Genomic DNA, 26,434 nt, shown 5'->3' with positions numbered 1-26,434 from the left:
TTTATAATTTGATAATAATTAGATTATTAGTTCATATATAATAGCTAAGTAGCTATTTGATATTAGCATTAGCAGCCTGTAAATTTTCCCACTGCTGGGCTATAGGCCTCCTCTCCCTTTGAGGAGAAGGTTTGGAGCATATTCCACAACGCTGCTCCAATGCGGGTTGGCGGAATACACATGTGGCAGAATTTATTTGAAATTAGACACATGCAGGTTTCCTCACGATGTTTTCCTTCACCGCCGAGCACGAGATGAATTATAAACACAGATTAAGCACATGAAAATTCAGTGGTGCCTACCCGAAATCATCGGTTAAGATGCACGCGTTCTAACCACTGGGCCATCTCGGCTCGCATATCAGATTATTATATTATATATTTTACAATAATATCATAATAATTTTATTATGAAGAGTATTGTGCTACGCGTCTACGGCGTAGAGTGTGGTTTCTTTATTATTACTTTTTCAGTAATTTTTAATACATATATATAATAAAATATATATTTTATTTTATAGTTATTTCATCACTTTCATCATCCTTCGGGTAGGTAGGTTTTGAGTTAAATAATCGGCTGTACTTAAGACTGATAAATACTTTTTAAATAATTATAATTTCTTAAATTCCCGTATTTATTTTAACAAATGTATATATGTTTTGGATATTATACATTTCGCTTAATATATTTAATCTATGAATCCTTACTAAGAAAAATTTCTTAATTAATATTCTAAAAATGTGTTTTTTGATGGTGGTCTTCAGTAAAGTTCTATTTCGTTGGTCTAGTGGATTGCTTGTAACAGAAACTAGGATCTTGGGCTCATCTCTAATGCTGGTTTTTTTCTGTCATAGTACTCTTTCTTGGAAAACAAATATCTAACGCCAATAGCCCCACAACTGAAATACTTTTATTTGTGTCAGATTTTCCATCTCATTCAGAGTGATGGATTTGTGAACCTACTTGTGTTGCAGATACTCATGTAAGTCCGGAATTTCGGCTAATACCCCATCATAACGGACTCCAACGCTATTATCGACCAAGAACATTTTCAACGTTCTTTCACTTATTAACCGACTGACGGCATACGATATATGGTAGCTAAAAAAAAAAAAATTAATCGATTTTTATGAACTATAACTCGGAATTCTGCTTCCAATAGCCACTTTTAAACAATAACTCTTTACCCGACGTACCAACGGCTACATATTATTATTCGTTATGACCATGATCTTAAAACATCTCAGATTCTGTCCCATTCAACACTAAACAATGAAAGACAAACATTATCGTAACGGTCTCACCCGTGGGGCGTAATAAGGAGCCATTAATTTGAATAACAATAGCGCGGTCCATTCGACCTGCGTTTTTTCATCTGTAGCATTACAAGGGTTATCTTAAAGCAATGTGATGATGGGATTTTTATAGTTATCTCGACTGTTGGGCTCCTTTTTTACTGAGACGTTGTGAGGGTTGGTTATTAATTGTTTCTTAATAATTGTAATGTAATATTTGAATGGTCGAAATGAGAAACTATTTAAGTAGATTTTGTATTCAGCGGTGATAGCTTTATTGAAACAAATCTTCATACTTGTAAAAACCTAATCGAATAAAGCATATTGATTTTGCAACTCGATTTGATGTTCGCCTGGAATTATCTGACCAAATTTTAAATTTATATAATTTTGTCTTGATATATAATTGAATATGTTATCGTCCGGGAATTTTAATAAGTGCGTTGTTGGTGTAGTTGTGTTTGTTTGTTTGTGGGCTTAAAATAATTCGGTATTTTCCGTGTTGTAGTCAAATAATCAATACAAATACTAAATTTATTTTTTCGCTTGTTTTATATTTCGATTGCGCAAATTCAATTGTATATTTAAATTGAAAGAATGAGGTTACTATTCGTTTAATTTAATGCAAAATGCAATTCCGAAGTGTTCGTCTTGAAAAACTATGGGTAGACTATGTGCAAGTCCGTCTGGGTAGGTACCACCCAATTATCAAATATTCTACTGTAAAACAGCAATACTTGTGAGTGGTGAGTGCGCTAATGTAACTACAGGCACAAAGAACGATCTTGGTTGCCAATGTTGGTGGTGCATTGGCGATGTAAGGATTGGTGAATATTTCATACAGCGCCAATTTCTATAGAGTAAGTTAAGCTTTAATTGACCAAATTTCCCGTGAACTTACCATTGGATTTTTAATATAATAAAAGATTTTAATATTAATGCGTTCTACAATTAAAAATAAACAGAAAAATGATATGGTCAGCAGATTATTCAGCTGATAGAACACGAGGATCTTAACAGACGATTGGAAAGTTTGTTCATACAAATCGGTGTGTAGCTATCATTTTTATTTTATTTTCATTAGAACAACCAACAGTAGATACAATATTAAATATAAAAAATAAATTACATTCCAAAAATATCTACGCAAAAGTTCTACTACTTACAGGTAGTCTCACCATGCAATATTATATTAGACAATGTATGTATTGAAAGTATAAATTAAACATAAGTCATAATTAATTAAGCCGCCAAGTTAAACCATAACATTAGAATTAAGCACAAATATTTTTATTTTTTTTGATAATGTTAATGTTAATGTTAAATCCACACTTGAGAAACACATTTTATCTAAAAACCATCGGCCTCAGAAACTTTATTTAAAGTGTGTTTAGTTAGACATTGATTTCTCTCTTTTTGTCATCATTGGTTTGATATTCGAAAGAAGAAGATAAGGCATTGTATAAGAAATCAACCCCCTTATTCGGCTTTACCTTCAAACAGAAGTTATAGGTAAAGTCGAACAAAAATCACATCGATTTATCAAATAGATTTTTTTTAAATTGGTTTTTGTTGTCCTTACTAATATTATAAATGTGCGAGTTCGTTTGTCTGTTACGCTTTATCATCAATTTTATCATCACTAAAACACGAAACCGGGACGTTGGGGGCTCGTTGCTCACCTGGACAAACCGCAGACGAAAACTAGTATGTTATCCGTGCTAAAGAAATATATTTATTCATAACTGAAATATAATTTTAATAAAGTATGTTGAATTATATATCACTATTGCAAGAGTACTTTTGTATTAAATTAAAATTCACAACCTTTTATTTGTTTTGATTTAAGTCGACTTGGTATAAGGGCTTCGTGCAAGTCTGTCTTGGTAGCTTCAACTCTTAAAATATTTAACCGCCAAATAGTTATACTAAGTATTGTTGTGTTCCGGTTGGAGGAATGGGTGAGCCAGATTAACTAAGAGCTCAAGGGACATAGCATCTCAAGGTAAGAAGTAAAAGATGAATACCATTTTTTGAACTAACAATAATGTTACCCTAAAACCTATATTGTGATGCTACCTTTAATCAAAACATGCAGGCAAACTTAAACTTAACAATTACAGCACAAATAAAAAATGTCGCATCGGTAGTCAAAGTCAAAGTCAAAAATCTTTATTCAATATAGAAGTGTTTACACTTGCTTATTGATTGTCAAAAATCTACTACCGGTTCGGAATTTAGCACCTCGGACCTGAGAAGAACCGGCAAAAGAAACTCAGCGGGACATTTTTTTTTTAACCATTTTCCATGTACAATTTTAGTTATTTGAAACAGCCTGGAGGCGATCATTTCATTCCCAAGGTGTGCAGTCAACTAAAAAGTCATTAGTGTTGTAATATCCTTTAGCACACAAACGCTCTTTAACGACTCTTCTGAATTTTATAATTGAATAATTTTGAACGTTTTCTGGGATCCTGTTGTAAAAACGTATACATTGCCCCAAAAAAGAGTTACTAACCCTGTGTAATCGGGTACTTGGAGTAACAAGTTTATTCTTGTTCCTAGTGTTAATAGAATGGACGTCACAATTTCTGGGAAAATTATTTATGTTTTTGCGTACATACATAACATTATCAAAAACAAATTGAGAAGCGACAGTCATTATTTTAATTTCTTTAAATTTACCTCTTAACAAATCTTTTGGGCCCAGGTTATAAATTGCACGAATAGCCCTCTTCTGCAGTACAAAAATAGTATTAATGTCGGCTGTATTACCCCAGAGTAGGATGCCATACGACATTAGCCGTATCCACATCAGTCAAAAGTCAAATTTTTTTTACCGCATAGGCTGCAGAGCTGAGTCTATTCGCCAATTTATTTATATGGGGGCCCCATTGGATCTTAGAGTCTATTGTCATACCAAGGCTCAATCTAATAAATATGACGTCATTTTTGTATTTAAAAAATAGATTAAACTAGTTGAATTAGCTAATGTAAAAAAAAAACAAAATTATATTATTAAAACTTATAAACGGTTTTTAATGATAAATTTACTTTAAATTCACGTATATATGCAAATATATACATGTTAAATATAAAACGTCTGACTTTTGTGGATTAATTATATATCTAAAGATATAAAGACACACATTTTTATCATTGTTGAACTTTATTTTATAACTATTGTACTAAATTTAACACAGAAAAGTGACATCTATTATTCAATAGCTTAAATTATAAGCGACATCTAGTGATAAAAAGCAAATTATTCAACGCCATCTCTTATGAAATAGAATTAAAAGTAAAATACGCCATCTATCGCCGAGTTATTACGACTTCTTTTTACGCCATCTAGTAACTACTAGCTAACACTCATAAATTACAATTTAGTTCATTTGGATTTATTTTGTTCAATTACTTAAATATTATACGCTAGCAATAATTTAGATTTTTTTAAAACCTTAAATAATAATGTGTCATCCTATTTTTAATAAAAAAATATTTTTCTAGTGTTGGCTTTATGCTAGTCAATAACAGATGTCGCTAGCTGTTTTTCGCAACAAAAGATTGGTGTCATTCCCGTCTTCGGTTCATCTATAAAAATATTTTAGATAATTGGTATCATATCGAACCAATTTAATTAAATTTGAGACGAAATCCTTTACTTTTTCGGATTGTTTCATTCTCGCGGTACATATTTTATAGCAGGTATAATTAAATAGGTATAATATAAAAATCAGAGAAAAAGCTGTGAAATTAAAATGAATATGCTATACGATTATGATTTCAGGAATGACAAATTGTTAACCTATTATTAATTAATGTTGTAAAACTTCGGTGTGCTTACACCTGAGTCTGAGTCTGTTTCGACTATTTAGCAAAAGATTTTTTCCAACAATGTTAGAAACTAATCGCTTATTAAAATATTATGATTACCAAAAAAAATTTTAATACAGGATTTTTCTTAAATATGTTTCTTTTCTGACTATTAAATATTTTAATAAATTTAATATATGATTTGTAATGATATAATTTTTTTTTTTCAAATAAGTAGCTAGACTGGCAAATGAGCCACCCTATGGTAAGTAGTCACCACCGTCTATAGACAATAGCGCTGCGAGAAATTTCACCCATCCCTGACAATGACAATGCTTCCACAACTTTAGGAACGAAGTTACTATGTGTCTATAGTTACACTGGACACCTTCAAATCACACCACGACAATACTAAGACTTGCACAAAGACACCGAGAAAATAGTCCCTGTAAAATATACTCAAAACTAACACAATTTGATAATTCATATTTTTTCAATCTGATCCTCTGAGATCGGCGCTCCCCTTACAATACATGATTGGCAATAAAAAACACTCCATCAGCATTCAACAGGTACGGCGTTAAAACGCAAATTAGCCAAACAAAAAGTGAACTACGAAGGCAGGGCTCATCAGTAAATCGCCGGACAAATTACGGTACGGTTTAAAAAAGGATGGAAAAAAAATGTGTTAGCAAGCGGTCGAGTCAGTGAATTAATCACTGTAATAACCCACGCCGGGACACGGGAAAAAATCTGTTAGCCTTCCGCAGAGTCCCGGGGAAAAAATGCCACGGGACACTTAAAAAGGCATTTATATTCGACGCTGTCCCGTTTGCGGATAGCGGGAAAAAGCGTAAAACGGGTGAGGGAAGACTTGATTTTTTTTGTTTCGTGGATTTATTCTTTGGTAATTTTTTTGTTCGTCGGTTGTTGAATGAGGTATTTGTGGATTATTGGCACTTGTGATAAAATACTTTACCTTGATAATAATATATATTTTTTTATAATTAGATAAACCAAATAATGTATAATTATGAAGATATACATATATTATATGTAATTATTAATGTTGATTTATGGGAATAACATTTATTTCTAAACGGTGCCCTAATATAATTTTGTTTGGTTGCAAACGAACATCCAATAGACCCATTAAAAGAGTTACATTAAGAAAATTTGACAATTTCTATCTTAATAAATTAATACATCCAGGTATTAATATAATCTTGCGTATTTATAGATTGCTTCGACTACTCTTTCAGTAGAGGTTCAACTCTACTAATGTTGTAAGCTTGCTTGTTTGTATGCTTGATAGTAGCATAAATAAGGAGCATAAAATTTAAAAAAATGCGGCTCAGGTCTGGTTTAAGGAGTCTATTTATATACTTAAAGATAGAAATACGAGGAGAACTAGCTTTAGGATATTTTTCAGTGAATGATTACAGTTGCGGCAATTAATATGCTTACATAGAAAAATTGAATAAAACAGATCTTTTTTAGAGTTCCGTAGCCAAATGGCAGAAAAACGGAACCCTTATAGATTCGTCGTGTCGTCTGTCTGTCCGTCCGTATGTCACAGTCACTTCTTTCCGAAACTGTAAGAACTATACTGTTGAAACTTTGTAAGTAGATGTATTCTATGAACCGCATTAAGATTTTCACACAAAAAAAAAACAATAAATGTATGCGTGTATCTATGGATAGGTCTTCAAAAATAGTATAGAGGTTTCTAATATCATGTTTTTTCTTAACTGAATAATTTGCGCGAGAGACCCTAAGTAGTAAAATATGCCCCTGTATCTTCGAAAATTAGAGAATGATAAAATTAAAAAATATATTTCATGTACATTACCATGCAAACTTCCACCATAAATTGGTTTGAACGAAATCTAGTAAGTAGTATGTTGTTAATACGTCATAAATCGTAAACCGCAATTTACCTTTCATTCAATCAACTGAAATATAAAAAAAGAAAATTGAAATTCATAAACATAAACCTTGTTACTTGCTGCTACGGAACCCTTCATGGGCGAGTCCGACTCGCACTTGACTATTTTTTTAGAATAGAATCAGCGACAATTATCACTTGATTGAGATTTATATCTTATTAAATAAATTTAAAACTATGTTAAACTAAAATTATAACTCTGATTATTTGCAATCGAGGTAAAGGTTAGGCTTATTCTAACACGTTCCAATTGGTCGAAACACGTGTAGTTTTTTATCTGACACACAGGTTTCTTCACGATTTTTTCCTTCACCGCCGAGCGCGAGATGAATAACACAAATCAAGCACATGAAAATAAATTGATGCGTTCTTTCGAAGCCACAATACTATATCTACATAATATGAATCTTGACGCAATATTTAATCATTAGATATTTTTATTTATCTATTTATTTTATTTTTAGGGAAACAAACAATGATATGACACTTATGGCATAAAAATATACAATATTACATACATCAGCTAAGTTTCCATATAAAGAGATAGATACCAATAGTAGATACAAAAAAAAAATATCTTGGCAAATGTCCTACTATATACAGTCTCGAAAAATATATAAATTAAAAAAAAAAATTAAATCAATCACGTATGTGTAACACATAACACATATTTTAAAGTTATAAGAAGATCTCTCGTACCTTTGTTAAAAACTGAATATCAACTTTGTTTTAATATTGTGTGAATTTTTAAAATTTAACATAATTGCGGTCGTAAATGGTGCGTATAACATAAAAGTTACCCTTAACCTCCGGGGAGGCGTTAAGGGGGGTTGTAGTAACTGAGTTATTTAAATATGAAAGAGCAAAGTTTTAAAAGAGATGGAATACAGAGTGTATATACAAAAGTAAAAACGGCTCAGCATTTGACATGTAATATAATTTCCTCATAAGGCCACAGACAGACAGACCGTTAAATAAGTTATTGGGTTCTTTCGAGAATATGCCAGTAGCATACTTACTTTACTTGGTGGTAGGGCTTCGTGCAAAGCCGTCTGGGAAGGCACCACCATCACCAGACACCACTCATCGGATATTCTACCGCCAAACAACAGTACTTAGTATCGTTGTGTTCTTGTTTTAGGGGGAGTAAGCCAGTGTAACAAACACAAGGGACATAACATCTTAGTTCCCAAGATTGGTGGCGTATTGGCGACATAAGGAACGGTTAATATTTCTTACAGTGCCATTATCTATGGGCGATGATGACCACTTACCATCAATAGCCCATTTTCTCGTTCGCTAAACTATACTTACCATAAACAAGCACCCCGAAGCTTGGTAAGAAGTTATCTCGATTTATACACTCCTTCGGAAAACGTAAAGCCATGTGAAATGGCATAACATCCATTACCGTCTTTGCCATAAGGGCACACGGGGTATGTCCTCAGGGCCCCCATACTGAGAGGGCCCCGAAGAACCAACAATTTCTCTCGCACGTTTGTGCACACGTTGAAAGCTGTGTATATTTTCGAAATTGCCATATTTGTAAGAAATAACTAACACCTTTATCAAAATGCTTGTGAGAATAGTCGATATTAAAAGTTCAAAGCTATAGACGTGCTCTTCGTGATAGAAATAGATATGCTAGGGCCATATGATTGTACCACCAATCAGATTCATTAAAATTTACGAATTTACGAAAATTACTGCACGTTTATTTGATACTAAACTTGAGGCCTGGCTATAAGCAAATTATTTCTACATGTTGGACGATTTTTTAAAATTAAAAATTAATTGTATCATTGTTATTTTGTTAAATATTTTGCTAGATATGTGCCCAAGGGCTCCAGCATAGCTTGAGACGGCTGATCACATCGTATTACGAGAGTGAGGTTATAGAGAATTCACTGGAGTTGCTCAGACGTGTGCATTATCTGTCCAGCACAGTTGATCAGTATCTCAAGAATGGCTGGTGTGGCCGGTCAGAAGGATATCAAACATGTGTTGGTTTAATTGTTACAGATATTATTAATGGGTGTTTGAACTCTTGATTGATTTCACGGTTCAACACCTTCATTGATCGTGGAATGGGAAATATTTTACCTTCAAAGTGTTGCGGTAAATTTGTTATCGTACTAAATACCTAGCCTATGACGACCTTGGTCGAGTAGGGTACGCCACTCCGAGGTTCCGGGTTCGATTCCCGGCCGAGTCGATGTAGAAAAATTTCATTAGTTTTCTATATTGTCTTGAGTCTGGGTGCTCGTGGTACTGTGGTGCCGTCTGTGGTACTGTGGTGCCGTGTGTTGTGGTGTGGTGTGGTGCTCGTGGTGCCGTCGTTACTTTTGATTTTCCATAACATTGCTTTAGCTACTTACATTGGGATCAGAGTAATGTATGTGATGTTGTCCAATATTTATTTTAAAACATATCTATAGGCTTACCTACAATTGTCTGAAAGGAACCGACCTATGGATATTTAAATAGTTATATTTCTATTAGAACTTCTGTTAATGATATTATTACCTAAAAAACACTGGAATGGAGAGGAAGAAAAGCTGAAGCGCCGAAATTGCACTATTGGAAAATGAAGTTTAAAACTATTGCTTTAAAACTCATTTATCAAAAATTGTAATCTAAGAAATTTATAATTAGTAAATTGAAATAAAATATATTATATTTTATTGGTCTTTAAGAGCATACATCTTTATTAAAAATATAACACCTCGTCCTGTTGCCTTCACTGACGACAAGAGGGTTCATTTTTTGATCGGAATTGCGATTCAACGGGAACATGCTGCTATCATTCTTGCCACCATTCCACGCGGTCATGATTCGTACAGTAACAGTTTTTGATTTTTATTGTTATTATGTAGTTAAGACCTAAATGTCAATAATACATATTTATAATTAAAAAAATGCTTTTATAAAAAAAAAAAACAAAGTATATTTTAAAGTTAAATATTAATATATATTTAAGGCCAATAGTGTTTTCGATATTAAAATTTTTGTATTATCATAAATTAAATATAGTTTTTATATAAGTAGATAAAATACGTAACTTTTTGATATTTCAAAAATTAAGCTTAAATTTCAAGTATAATTTTTATATTTAACTTAATATCTGAAAACGCACACACTGAGGCATCACGAACTTTTGTTAATAATGTTGTATGTAAATGATATAATAATAAGGATTATATTTATTAAATAATATTTGTTAAAAATATAAAGTAAGTTCTATAAAATTATTTTTACTAATATTTTTGTATGGAGTCAGTTAAATTGTATTATTTTTGTTAATGAAAATTTCACTTTGATGACGAGTAGTTTTAAACCATACACACATAATAGATCGTGTACATAGTGGAGAGTGTCAGTAATAATCACTGGCTGACCTAATCACACCATTGTTAGGTACAGGTCTAATAAGGTCACACACACGAAACAGACTGTGCATAGTAAATACGTCAACGATTCGTTGTTGAAATCATTTATTCAGTACACTAAAGCCTAGAATGTTAAATACATTTCTGTGCTACAATAAAAAAATTTAATTTTTTTTTTCAGAATACACCTTAAACACAATTTTTAACATTTCTAGTGGAGAGGAGGAGGAGAGGTGAAATGAGTTACATTAAACTGTCACGCTTACGTTCGCCCGTTTCGGTTTCCGGGGTTTTTTCCGGGACAAGCAGCTTGTATTGTAATGCTTGAGACACACTGAGCGGAGTTTAATTTACAATATTTCTTTTTTTTTGGTTCATTGCTTTGGTTTCTTTTTTGTGTAACGAAAATAAATTCTAATTAAAATAACACATTATTGTATTTAAATATTAAGTAAATAACTTAATATAATTTTAAATTATATTTATCACTGACCATTACTTCTATTGGCAGGCATTTTGCCATTAAAATTGCCAGCATCAGAATTAAAATGTTTCATCGTTGTGCCTATAATTAGTGCAATCCTTTCGGTTCGTCACCTTCGATAATATTATGACAATATAAATTTTATTTACTTTACCTGTGTTCATTTAAACATTAATATTTAATAATAAAAATATTTTTCTTTCATTAGAAGTATTTCTTATATAGATATATTATTGGTAATTATAATGATATTTGACTTAGTTTGTAGTGTTCGTTCCTTAAAGTAAATTAAAATAATCTAGACATTTTAATTGTTTGAATATAATTCCTAAAGTATATATGATTGATCCCTTTATTTAACAAACTAATGTATTTGTTGAAATGATATTAGAAGTATACAAAATCAGAACTGTACAAAAATATACAATGAGAGCGTGGTAAGATGATAAGTACGTCAGGCTACTGGAGCTCCATTAGACTGAAATTTCAATTAAAGAATATATTTTGTAGACAACTGTCTCGTGGCTAGAAACTAGGCCAAAGATCCCAAGTCCCTGGGCTCAAAACTCAGATCGGGTCGATAAAACAATATTGAGTTTTTATATGTCGAAATATCGAATCTAAAAAATTTCAGTTACAGCTCGGAGTTTGGAAGTTGGGAGTGTACTCCCATGCCTCAGAAAGCACGCAAAGCAGTTGATCCTTCGTAAAGTATTTATGCAATTGATAATCATTTTTGCTATATATATATATTTTTTTAATATTTTATATATTTTTCCCGTTGTACCTCCAGCTTTATTAGTTCATTAGTATTCGCACCGTATCTTTGTGTTCGATGTCAACACGTCAAATTTTTCATTGCGCGCTCTCTTTGTTTTAAAAATAATATGTTATGACTTACGAAAATTTTATTTTAAAAATTCCGTTACATTTCCAAATGTATACTATTTATAAGAGACTTAATATATTATTTTATTTATAATCTATATTAAATATTTCATCATTATTATTTTTCATTAGCAGCCCGTAAATGTCCCACTGCTGGGATAAAGGCCTCCTCTCCCTTTGAGGAGAAGGTTTGGAGCATATTCCACCACGCTGCTCCAATGCGGGTTGGCGGAATACACATGTGGCAGAATTTCGTTGAAATTAGACACATGCAGGTTTCCTCACGATGTTTTCCTTCACCGCCGAGCACGAGATGAATTATAAACACAAATTAAGCACATGAAATTTCAGTGGTGCCTGCCTGGGTTTGAACCCGAAATCATCGGTTAAGATGCACGCGTTCTAACCACTGGGCCATCTCGGCTCTTTTAAATATTTTAATGAGGTAAATTGTGTTTGTTATCCGGGACTAAAGATCCAATTTAAAAAAAAAAAAACCTGTCAGTGTATCGAATCCAAATTATATTAATTTAGTATTTTCTTAATTAATGAACTTCACCCGTAGAGCGGGAGTTTCAAACGTCAATATATTTCTTTAATTTAATATAGATAGGCTTACTGCAAGTTGACCAGATGGTGGTAGGCTGTGTGCAAGGCCGTCTGGTTAGGTACCCAGACATCATATATTCTACCGCCAAACAGCAGTATCATAGAGTTCCGTTATGAAGGGTGAGTGAGCCAGTGTTACCAAACATCAATTAAACCAAGGGCTTAGATAGATAGATAGATAGATAGATTTTATTCAGGCCCTTGGCAAAGGTAAAAAAAGACCCAAATAGGTAATATATTTTTAGACTAATTATAAAAGTTTTTTTTTAATGAGCCAATCACCATCCAATCACCATTCAACTCCCCGACCCAACGACCAATGGGAAACTGCCTCAATTTAAGCTCATACGAATATTATTCAATCATACCTATAACTAATTTCAAGATTATTATGTTAAGTTATCAAATATATCTTCCAAAACAAAATCAGTTTATACAGGAGCGTATAAATTATACACATATGTATAAATTATACAACATAGGAGTAAAACAATTTTGTTGAACATTAATGTAGATAGGACGCGATGGTAATCAATTTAATTGGAAATTTCCTTTGATTAAACGCAAAGACGTTGTTAGAAGTTCAACCAATAAAAGGGTATCGTCGGCAGAGAAATTTGTATTACGTCCGACCTTCTTAGTGATACACTCGGAATATTCCGAGGACTTGTATTGAAATCGTTTTTTGAGTCTCGATATTAAATAACCCTCGTATCGCATCTGTCCTTTGAAGTTTCGTGATCAGAAACGTATTAGTACATTAAAATACCATACCTTGTTACTCAGAATTGGTTGGAATGGCCTGGAAAAAAGTGGTAAGGTCAGCCTTTTACTTATAAACATATTGCTGTCTATACTTACACCTATAGGTACACCAATTACGATATTACAATCAGTTAAAATACCTAAAAGTACACTTCTTTATAAGCTTTCACATCGATTTCAACCTATTGCGTGATAAATTTTCAAAAACGATCGGTCGTTTTCGTCCTAAATCTCACCCAAATAGGAGAAGAATTTTCTTTTTACCATTATCCTAAATACCTATTACGTACCATTAATATCCATTAAAATTAACTTCATCCCCCAATTTTGAAAAAAAATTGATGTCAAAGTCATCTACATCCCAGTAGGAATTCCTGTGAAAAAATTCTAACAGGATTACAGTCATTTTAATTTTTTGTTATTTAAAAAAAAAACACTTAAGAATATTATTTTTATTATTTATTATCATTATATAAATAAATTACGCAAACATAATATGATACCATTAAATAATTAAAGTATTTATAAATACTTTAGTTGTGTTAATAAGTATTATTGTATTATTATTTTGCTGACCGTAGAAGATACGTATATCTTAAAATTTCCACCCAGTGAATCTTGCGGGTAGGTCAGATAATGCCAATAAAATTTATGTGAGGCGCATAGCGGTACAGCCTTCGCGTAACTGCTGCTGTTATACTATAGGATAAACTGGCTTTTGTTAAAACAATATTTGCGAAATTAGTTGAATTATGACGAAAAGTAATAATATAATACTCGTAGATATGATGATTTTTGATTTAGTAGAAACAAATTTAGTAAAGATATCTGTAATAAAAAAAAAACTGGAATATTTTTTCACATTCGATTAGAACGTTCGATTTTCAAAAATGTTCAAATATGTTTTACGATCCATTGGAATATGAGTATATAGTTTTAAAAGGCACAGAAAAAAAAATTACGTATTATTGTATACTGCCATAAATATGAGAAGTAAATTTAATAAAATATATAAATAACTTCTTAATTTGGAAATAGTTCCATAATTGAAAATATTAATTGAAGGCCCAGTACTGAAGTTACAGAACCTCGAATCCCTATTGTTTTAAGACTACAATACAATAAACAGTGTAGTTATCCACCAAATATTTAGTCGTACTACATTTCTCTACTATTGGAATAAAAGGTCGTAAGTAACAATAAGGTTCCAATTTTAAAATAACAAAAGTTCATACATATTTTTTTTTACCTTTATAATTAAATATATAAAAAAATCTTTATGGAATAATTTTCTATTATTTAGAAAAAGTGTTTTACAATAAAGTTATACTAAGTGAGATGATATAGTGTCGTCTACTATGTTTTGTCGTATATTATGCTTATAAGAAACTATATTCCAAATAGATAGAAAGATTCATATATGGCCTGAAACATTTGAATGTAAAATAACGAATAAAGATAATCAAAGGTGAATATATACCTACCTATATTTTAGTAATTTTTATTTTTTATAGTAAATATAGGCCATAAAAACGTATGAAAAATCAAATTAAAAAAAATGCATGTTTTTTTTTAATTGACAAAAAAGACATTCAGTGGGTCTTTATTATACTTATTATACTTCTTTAGGCGCGTTATGAAAATAGTATGAATGTGATTTAAATACGATAGGATACGATCACCTTAAATTGACATACGAAAAAAAGACGAGAGATATAGGTACCTATATTCGGCCATTTTATTTGTATTTGACATTTGTCATCAAGTATCATGTTATGTTCGTATTAAAGGTTACTGCTGAACTAGCTACTGACTGACTTACTAGCTGAGCGCCTTTACTTGCCCGAAATTTATAAAACTTTTACCCCCTCGAGGTGTTATTTATCTTTTTCATTTCTTGAATGTATAGTAACTATTAACAACGTACATAACGTACATATTTGCTGTTTATTTAAAACTATATTATACGTACCAGAAAAAAATATATACAGACATCATAGAAAACTTGATATGAAAAGCATGCATATCTTTGAATACTCATCTGTATTTCTGTCAGTACACCCAAAAAGTAAGTAATATTAACAGTCAATTTAAGGGGAACACGTATGTAAGACTACATAAATATATAAATAACATAGTACTCCTATAATCAAATATATATCCTGTTATATAATATACTATTACTATACCAAAATATACACACTATTTATCCTGTATGTTATATAAATTTACCAAAGGATTTTTTTCGATCAGTTCCTGTTAGCGTGTTGTAAAATCGTATAAAGTTTCAAAAAGTTACAAATCCAGTGTAATACGGTAACAGAGTAAACAACAGGTAACAAATTACGCTTGTTACCTCTGAAATTTGTATTGAGAAACGACTGTCAATACAAATCACTTTTCAATGGAAATTAAAAAGGCATCAACGAAACATCCTTACAATAAGTATTTTAAAATACAAATAACACAAAATATCATTTACAAGTGTCATAATTTTTTTTTTTAGTACGCAGTTTTTTCACGCGTCTTACAGTAGAGTGAGATGGCAGAAATCGTCACGTAAGAAACAAACATTGTGCCACTTTGCGGTGACTTTTCTGTCTCTTTCTATTTTATACGGTTTTAAAAAATATTATAAATTCATTTCCTTGGCGTTTTAATAACAATTTTATTTCTTGTCATTTCATTATCCTCGAGCATTGTTAATTTCTTTTAGGTAATTATGTACGTGTGTGTATACATATTTAGTACAAAATTTAATATACATACATATAATATACAATATATAACTTCGTTCCAAACAGGTGTCTCATAACACCTCACTTTCCCCTTGTTTTCTTTTATAAGGCACAAGCAAACGCGATAACAGACTTTTTTTTTAATTTGTGATAAGAGGCTTAGGTAAGAAGCGTCCAATTGGTGCGGTTGACGTTTAACGTTTCGTTTTACGCAACTAACTCCGAATTAATTTTATATTAAATCAAGTTATTGATTTAATATTAGTATAAATATTGATTCAAATCATAAAATGCTAATTAGTATATCAATGTGTATGTATCACGTGGGTAATATTCGCATTTGCAAAGATTAATTATGAACAAGTAAAAAAAAAACAATAATTACATAAGTATAGAAATTTCATATACCTATAAAATTTTTATATAAATTTTATATTTTTTCTTTTTTGTAAATTACCTTTAAATGGATTGGATTGTCATATGACATACGATCCACTAACTCGCACAGGAGCAGCGTGGTGGAATATGCTCCGAACCTTCTGCTTAAAGGGACAGGAGGCCTTAGCCCAGAAGTGGGAAATTTACAGGCTGCTAATGTATGTATAATAAATACGAGGGATAATTTAATTTTATTAAAATTTAAACGTTCAAAATAAATTAAATCTTGTCAGAAACTAAATCCCAAACAATAACTCGTATAATCCAAGAGATTTTATATCTTGTATCATAAAGCGCCTACATAATCCTCCAAGCAATCTACATACCAACATAAAACTCCATCATATAAGGAGCTTCCCAAGGCGATATTAATATTAAGATTACACCCCGGCCCGGGAAAGAGGGAGGAACGTCTTGGGACGAATTCAAGGGAATTTCTACTTTATTACACAGCAGTTACTGCTCTGGTAGTTCGTATGCGGTGTAGCGTCGGGTGGTTCGCGGTAGGGTGGGTGTACTTGAGGGAGAATGTAAAAACCACCCTCGCGATCGACTTATATGCTGTATCAAGACACATACGATGTTCGTGAACAAAGTTGTAACTGAAATTTGTTTGTTAACTTTTGTATTATATTGATATATAATATTGTTTCATGTATGGATCTGCATGGGCTATTCTGTAAGCAGGAACTCGAAACTCACCGCTGAACACGAACGTGAAATGTCAGAATATGATATGCGATATTGACTATAACAATTATATCATTTATACGACACACGTATCAAAATGGCGTATCACTGTAAGTTGTCAACATTTCACGAGTGAGATTCGAAGTGAATTCCTACATAATCCCACTGCAGATCCATTTAAACTACTAAGCAAATAGTTTATGTTGAGCCGTTAATGATCATTAATATTATGATGCAATCAAGTTGATGTCAAAATAATGACAAAGTCATCTATGTAAAACCTACAGCAGTTTTGAAAGATATTAATTTTAAGAGACTGAAAACAAATCTACTCAAATCAAATCAAATCAATTTTATTCAAGTAAGCTTCACAATGAAGCGTTTTTGAATCGTCGATATTAAAATACTACCACCGTTTCGGAAAGCGGCCTCCAGCGAGATTAAACGGCAAGAAACTCGCATACTGATCTAAAGCATAGTTCACGGTGGATTTGCATTATTGCGAGAATGGGACAGATATATTTAAATATGTTACAATTGAAGACTTTTGTAGCCGTAAACAGCAATACGCTAAAACGTGGACAGTTGAAATATTATATATAAAACTTTATCGATTGGGTAAAACAGGACAATGATTAAGAAGCTGTACAAAGTAAGATGAAACGTGTGCAACATACAATTTGTCATATGTTGACAAATTTTATGTTTTGATCAGGAGCATAGCATAGATTATTTAAATATTTTTCATTTGACTATGAAAAATGTCATGTCGTGGACTACCTCGCAAAAACCAACAGATAAAAGTTGAAGTACTATTGAAATTATTCCAAGTCTTTTAGTTATATGAATAATTTGTATATAATTTAAATACCAAAAAATTATTTTACTGAGATGCGTTGATCTAAGCCGGAGATAGCGAGTCGAATCCGAGGAGCATTTAATTTCCAGGTACTTAATTAGTGTTGTAGTAGATTTTAGGATTGATTTAAGTATACGTATTACATACTCATTAAAAAACAATTAAATCAATTAACAACCCATGCTATATTTAAATGTACTGAGAGATTTCATTGAAACGCTATTGACATCAAACTGTTTCATATCTGTAACGCAGTATTAATTTATTAAATGAATTCCATTTCGAGACAGAAACGTATATTATTATTTATTAACCTTCGTTATATTTAAATTTATTAACAAGGAATTTCACTTGTACCCTTATCACCGTAGCTTGCGCATCCCCCTAAAATTTTACCTTAGCTCGTTGCTCCGCGGCGCGTATACCGTACATACATATCTACTATAGCTACTGCGTATCTTCGCGACTTTATATACTATATAAGACATTTACTACCTACGTAATACATAAATGCTTTCAATTTTTAAGGAGATTTAAAGTAGAATAGAATACGCTTTAATAAAATTAATGGTAAGCAACAAAAGGCGATTGATAAGAGAGCGATCTGTTCTATAGACAACCTTTTAATAAAGGACATGAGATTAAAGCGGTTAGAAGGTACAGTTCGCACCCTTTTAAAATATATATATATGTACTTATAATTATACATACATATACACATCTAAACATTTATGTATAAATAAATAGTGATATTTTTTATAAAAATAAGAAAACCCACGTTTCTTACGCCGGTTTTTCTCAGGTCTGCGTATTTTTTTTTTCAAAACCTTTAGCAATTAAATATTTCAATCATCAAGATTCAATATTGAATAAATTAAATGGATTTCATTAATTAATATCCTTTTTTCTCGTTTAAAATTTAGATGATATTTTATGGTAGGTACTGTTGCTAATAATAGGTACTTGAATTTTAAAACCGTTAATTACACCTAATTATAATTAAATTGTTGTCACTATTATTTTATTATTTTTTTAACACTGGTTTTTAAATAGGTTAACGATTTACGGTTCAACTTATAAACTCTTAGCTGTTTATTTAAACAGTGATTCCTCCCTGTTTATTAATTGATTTTACATTTAAAATAAGAAGACACGATATCCACTACAAAAGCCCGTTAGTAACTAACAATATATTCAAACAAACCCTTCATAAATACTAATATAACAAATGCGAAAGTAACTCGGACTGTCTGTTTGTCTGTTGCGCTTTCATGGCTGAACTACGTAACCGAATTTGATGAAGTTTTTTATACGTTAAACCAACCCCAGCCAAGACGCGGACGAAGCCATGCGAAAAAACTAATCAACAATAAATTAGCCAATCTTATCACTAAAAGATTATCATCACAGAAATGTAATCATTTAATTGATTATTTTTTTTATTTTAAATGACTTAGTCGACTTCCTTAGTCGAAATAATTTAAAAAAAAAGCTTTCATTTTAAAAATTTGCATATGTCACTAACATTTGGTGCAAATATTAAAATACAATAAATTTAATTATTTATAAAGTTATAGTGTGCCACATGAATTCTCCGCTATAATAGGTTAAACGAAGAGAGCAGTGTAATCTTATTAGAGTATGGTCTAACAAACCGGAAGGTTCTATTACAGGGAGTTGAGTTTTAAAGATGTTATTACCTGGAATATTGTTAATACATTATTATGGAATAAATGGCTAAATTTTTTATTAATAATATATTTTTTTCATTTATCAACTTTATAGTTAATAATCTATATACTTATTAGTTAATGCTTAAATAATTTTAACGAAATTGTAATTTTTTTTATTTTTTAATATTTAATGTAGAGTTTATTTTAAAAGTATTATTACTTATGAGTTCTTAAGCGCTTATTGACAACTAATGAAATGTTAGGTAGCAACAATTAGGACGAATAAAGTAAATTAACTTAAATTAAATTCTTTAATGCTTGTGATAATTGGTTGTATTTTATTATAAGTTATAAAATGATAGCAACAAATATTAAAACATATTTTAAAAGTGTACTTTTAAAAATATAATAATTAAGACGTTTAATCTTTTTATATATTAAATATAAGGTATAATGATTTAAAGTGATTCCAACAATGTATTTGATGTTGAAGAAAACTAATCAATATATTTAAATAAATGGAATAGCCATTAAAACTTGATGACTATCTATTAGTGATCATAAAAAATATTTGACAAAAAAATAACGACAGCGCTATCCAACAATGGAAGCTGAGTCGTAAAAACATTATCCATTTTCGGCAAAATCCGTTGAAATTAAAACTAAAACGCCTGACCCGAATTTGAAATTCGAATACCCACACCACTACAAAAACAATACTAACACCAATAAGAGCGTACGTAAAAGACAGGTATCGCCAACCCTCGGTAAGAATTCACTTTTGCAAAAATATAGGAATAGTTATACGACGCGGGTGGGGTTAACCCGGGACGGAGCTGGGGGTGGGAGCAGGAAGTGGGTTGAAGTAGTGGGGTGTTTTCTGCGCCGGGCGGGGTGTCTCCTAAAAACGGTTAAGTAGCTCCCTACCCTCTATAACTATTTTATGCGGTCCCCTTAGAAAGACAGCGAGATGGGGCCGCGGTGATACGCCTATAGCGTAGTTCGGCTGGGGGAAGTGAAATTTTAACATGTCTAGTCTGTTAAGAATTCATGTTGGATTTATAATTAAATGTCTAATTACGGTATTGCTATGTTTTCGTGCGTTCTCCTATGAATATTAATTTATGTTACAGGAGTTTGGATGTGATTAATGATTTATAAATAATTAATATTATTTTCATTGTTTCAATCGAAAAATTATTATTTAGGTTATAAAAAATATGTAGGTAAATTATATGATTATATATTATTGAATTTGAATATTATATTTTATATTATAACTATATTATAAAATAGTTATAATATGTAGTTTAAATATCACTGACACTAAATATAGAATAGAATTATACACACATACATATTTTAAAATGTTCTACTGTTACTGTTGTTAATATCACAAGAAACTAAAATATACTGACATCGTACAAATCCACCTGTCAAAAGAAGACCACTTGCAATATAAAACAGGTTTAATGTTATGAATAGACTTTAACATTCGCTAGATAAACCAAGAAAATAAACCAGTTCAATTGACTTAGCTCGTGGGAACATTGGCTTTTTATGAACCTGTATCAAGGATTGTCATAGGGGGAGCTATTTCGATTATGTAGACTTTAAGAGATTTATTTTTTTAATTTAATGTATTGAATATTATCTTCAAAAAAAGGATAAGAAAAATATCTGTTTTTATTGGTGTGGTGAATATTTAAAAATATTTTTTAATATTCGTTTACAAATTTATTATAAAAATATTAATTTTGTATTTACTATCATAATAGAAATTGAAGGAGAAACAGTATAGAAAATGCAGCACAGTAATTTAAAGACTTTTTTAATAAACAAAAATAGTATTATGGCTGGCAATGTATTAGCGGTGTGTGGAATGGTTTATACATAATACCAATTTATGAACGCGTACAACTTTAATATGTTGGGTTTTTAAAAAAACTCGTGCCTATATATTTTTAATTCAATACATTTTAATTGCGTGAAATTTTACTATCAATAAAATTTTAATAAATATAGAATTCAGTTGTTAATTATTTCCGCTACTACGGTCATTTAAGCTATATCATTAAATTAACAATTTCAAATATACTGTATTTTTTTTTGTATATCAATAGAATTAACAAGAACGATTTTTGTATATCTTACTCGTGGGAAAAAGTAAATATATTCAAACGCGTCACAATGAGAGCTTTCGAGTTAAAACTTGTTTTCCAATAAACCAGATTACGAAACTATCGTCCACACGTAACAGGTTAGAGAAACTTTAGTAACACCAAATTCTCAACTTTATAGAATTCCCACTAAACAACATCGCAAGAAAAACCAGTCATATTGAAAGGGACGTCTCAAGTCAATAACGAAATCAAGATCAAATTTATATCCAACTGGTTTTTTTTAAATAGGGTAAAAACTAGATTGGACAATGATATTTTATCGTTTTTAGACATTTTTACAATGTGTAACTATTAAGTTGTCTATGACACTTTACAATGATTGTTACCTTAAATCTATTCTAATTTAACGTATTATACTACAACTTATTGAATATTATAGTTTATATAAAATAAATTCGAAATAAACAAAATGTTGCGAAACCCTGTACAGTTGCTTGTAGCCATGTAAAAAGCCAACGTCTAAGGCGCACGGAGCGAACGGGTGGGGGTGGTGGAGGCGCGGTTCATGTACACACCTGTTTTACATTTGTGTGGGTGCATTCGCCGTAGAACTTATATGTGTGAGTTTATATTTTCATTTCAATAGTTTTTACGTTGCAACGGTAGGCGTGAGGTGCCCGTGTGTGAGTTAATGCCGTATTGATTTAGCCGCTATGGCAAAGTTGGCAAGAAATTTATTACCTTCAAGATAAGTGGTTACGAAGTAAGCCGTTTACTTTTGGGTCGGTGTTTATACTTACTTGTTTATATTAAATGTTCAGTGAATGAGGTGTTATTGGTTCAATTCGCATCTAAGCTTTAGTATTAGGACTAGTTGAATGAATATATTTGATTATTTTTTTATAATATTTTACTCAATATGTAGTCATATTTAAATGTGATGACGTTTAACTTATATCGATATTTAATTGATTGATTGACGATTATGATCGAGTACGAAATATTAATTTGAAAATATTGTGTTTTCTCTTTAGCTGTTTTTTTAAGCTGTGTTTATGTTCTATTAATTGGATAATTAAAAAAAAATGTTCTAAAAATGCTTATTTGGCTGTAAACATTTTATTCACACATTTAATGCTCTTATAAATAAATCACATCGCACCCAATTTAGTAAACGTAGAAACGACAGAAAGACAACTTTTTTTTTCATTTATCAGAAACCATTTACTCAATAGTTATTAATGTAAAAATTATTGAAGTAAAACATTGGTAATTAATAAAACTACAATTTTTAAAGCTTAAAGCATTGCTAAAATTAAATTTTAAAATATATAAATCATTTCTAATTAAAAAATCATAAAATTATTACCAAAAACAAAATGTTGGCAACCCCGGCGCGTTTGAAAAAGCATCGTCTAAGGAGGCGAGAGGGAGGGAGTTATATTTTAAGATGGCTTCCGAGCGCGAATATCGACGCGCCCCCGCCGCCCGCGCGCCGCCGCGCCGACGAATTTTACTAGCACTGATTTGTGCTGTACCCACCCGTGGGGACTTGGCTCTTACTTATGCTTCATGCGGCTATATTTTTTTTAATTATAAATTTAGAAAGGAGGTTTATATTAGGTTTTCATTTCTAATTTGTATTTAGAACACTTTTTTATTGTGATTCTAAATGTACAGACTTTTAATAACTGTGTAGGGTTCGATGTTAATTATTATTTAATGTAGTTTGTCTATTCTAATATATTTTATATATGGTTTAAAACATTTGTCTTAATGTTATTTTCGGTTATACTTATGTAGATGACATTCTTTGTCATAATATATTATATAATTTGTACATTAATAAATCGCAAATGGGTTGCTAACTAAATGACGGGTCACACTTAAATAATTTAAACTTTAATTATTTTTTTTGATTAACTTCCTCGATTTGTTAGTGATGAAAATCGAGCATTCGTTAAAAGAATACTCTATAATAATTATTATAATTATACGAGGAATTGGTTCGTTATAAGTTGCCTACTGTATCTTTAATACAACCAGAGCTATTTCAAGCTATGTTGCTGCCCTTATTTTTAATATTAAAATTTCGTCTACCACGTAGAAATAATTTGCTTATAGCCAGGCCTTAAATTTAGTTTCAAATAATCGTTACAGTAATTTTCGTAAATTCTTATGAATCTGATTGGTGGTACAATGTTATGGCACGTCTATATAATAGCTCTCGACTTTTAATATCGACTATAGTCACTAGAATTTTGATCACACTTTATATACATTATGGAAATCAAATAAATTCTATATAATTGTCAATTTTATTATAAATCTTCTTACAAATTTCTTCTTTTTTTTTTTAATTAAAATCTTTTTTTCCATTGTCATAATTGACACATAGTCATCTGTAATTCGCAAGTATATGTATATCGTGAAATCACGCGATACGATTACGTATATTGTTTACTTATATAAATTTAATATTTTATTTATATCAAGAAAGAAGTATCATTAATAAATCATATGTTGATAGTATTTTTATGGACTGAATTTTATTATTATGGAAAAGCTCAGTAATGATGATCAACCGGCCGATACTCGGCCTACACCCGACGATTTCCTTAATTTTCTGCCCTGGGCTTGCAACCAGCTTCAACTAGAAACAACTGTTCTTATCACAAAGGGTTTTCAAAGTAAGTACCTATTTAATATTTTTTTATTGTATTTTTACGGGATAATCATGTAGGTATATATGTTTTGTGTTTTTGTGATATACTTATCTGCACAAGTAAAGACTCTTTCGTGAATCTATTGATTGCATTAAAAGGTTCCTAAAGAGTTCATAATTGCTTGTAGACTTATATATCAAGTTAGGTCGATAGAACAGTTATTTCTTTGTCGAGATTTTCTTCATAAGACTTTTACGATCAATATTTTTAGAATGCCTACAGACGTTCGAGTGTTCATTCATTCTTAATAAAAAAAAATTAATGTGCATATTTTTGCAGATGAATACGTAAGTGTAGCTTTAACAGATAGAAGCAAGAAAGCCGGCAAAAGTCGCATTAAATTAACGCAATCTCGTCATGATGTCGGGTCAGAGCAGGATAGAGAAAATTCAGCATCAGGCCTCCAACAACCCATATCTTATCATAATATAGTAAGAATTATAGCCATCTATGATAGTTTTGAACATTTAGTCGAAATAAAATTCCTAAAAAACAGACAAATACCGAGATTAATCTTCAAAATCATCGGACTGACTATAAAATTTCTACCGAATGTAACCAATCTAATTATAAATAGTGGAATGGATCAGTACACACTTTATGAAATAAATAAATTTCTTAACATCTCACATATAACAGAAATATGCTTAGATGGTTCTTTTTTAAAAGAAGGAAACTATGACATACTGCTGGAAACTAGCAGCCCTCTCCGGCATTATTCCTTATGTAGATGCAAAATTGATGATTTGATTATTGAGAATATATCAAGAAAGTTAGTCTATCCAATGCCTGCTTCTAAAACTCTAATGATTCTCAATTTATCATCGAATAGCATAACGGATTTGGGTGCATCGTATTTAGCACAAGCTTTACGATCGAATCGACGCCTAATTTACTTAAATCTAGCTGATAACAGGCTAACTGACGAGGGAGCCAGGCAAATATTTGACATACTCGTAGAATTCCCACTGACTTCACAAGAGCTCTTCGAAGCTAGGCAAAGGCATATGCTTTATTTAAAACATAAAAATGAATTAATCGAAGTTATGATCAAAGAAATACGAGCCGGTGAATTTGATAAGAAATTGTCTAAGAGGAAATCGATAAGGCCGATATCAGCTGCGTCCGGGAAGAAAGGAAAATTAGACAAGGAATCTTCTTTAAAATCCATCGGTGATGCAAAGAGCCTTGCTAATATAGATTTGATATATTATGAAAAAGCATTAACCATGGTTGAGAATTCTCTTGGAGATTTTAGGGATCCATACAATTCATACGACACAATCGTGAAGGACGGAAGTGTATTTTCTAAAGGGAACAACGTCCTTTGCTATTTAAATTTGGCGTATAATAATCTTTCATATTTATCATTAAAAAAATTGCTGGGAGTTCTTATATTTCAGAAGCTTCTCGATAGGAAACCAAGAGGTTTGATTAATTTGTCTGTTGAAGGTAATAACCTCCCCGTAACTTGTAAGGAGATGGCTCAAATCGATGACATTTTGGAAATGGGCTTAATGGTCCATAATCGTAGACTTTCTGGGGCTAAGAAAAGACCTCAGTCAAAATGTACATCACGCTGATTAATATATTTGTTTGTTTTATTAGTTTTAGTTAATGGTAACGATTCCGTTATAATTTTATTTTGGTACTTTAAAGTGGACTACACATTAGATTTTTGCTACTAAAAATATTGCTGCTCCGCTTCAAGAATGGTACAATGTTTTAAGCTTAGGCCATGATCAGTGTGCGAGCGTTACTACAGTTTTGGCAACTCGCTGTAGGTTGCTGGCGAAGTCTGTTAGTCAGTCACGTCAGTACCTCACAGACTGACGAACGGCTCATGTGTTATCAAAATACAACTGAAGACAAACACGTACGAATACGTTTTTCTTGGAAAACCTTAACAATATTGTGTTTTTTCCTGATTCATATCAGGTATCAGGAATTTTGCTTTGAGTAAAACCGACGTAATATGTTCTGTATACTTATG

General features: G+C 31.2%; 1 protein-coding gene across 1 annotated transcript; it reads left to right on the top strand.

Annotated features, from left to right (window-relative positions):
- Positions 1-24,881: 24,881 nt before the first annotated feature.
- Positions 24,882-26,024, top strand: LOC125073783 (the record flags this gene model as incomplete). The annotated part of the gene is made up of 1 exon (XM_047684819.1): positions 24,882-26,024. A coding segment is annotated over one exon (1,143 nt), but the record flags the coding sequence as incomplete, so codon positions are not given.
- Between the last annotated feature and the right edge of the window lie 410 nt (positions 26,025-26,434).

The sequence above is a fragment of the Vanessa atalanta genome, chromosome 25, assembly GCF_905147765.1.
Source record: "Vanessa atalanta chromosome 25, ilVanAtal1.2, whole genome shotgun sequence".
In the NCBI taxonomy this organism is placed as follows: Eukaryota; Metazoa; Arthropoda; class Insecta; order Lepidoptera; family Nymphalidae; genus Vanessa; species Vanessa atalanta.
The sequence above is the reverse complement of the archived record's forward strand: the minus strand, read 5'-3'. Positions and strand labels throughout refer to the sequence as shown.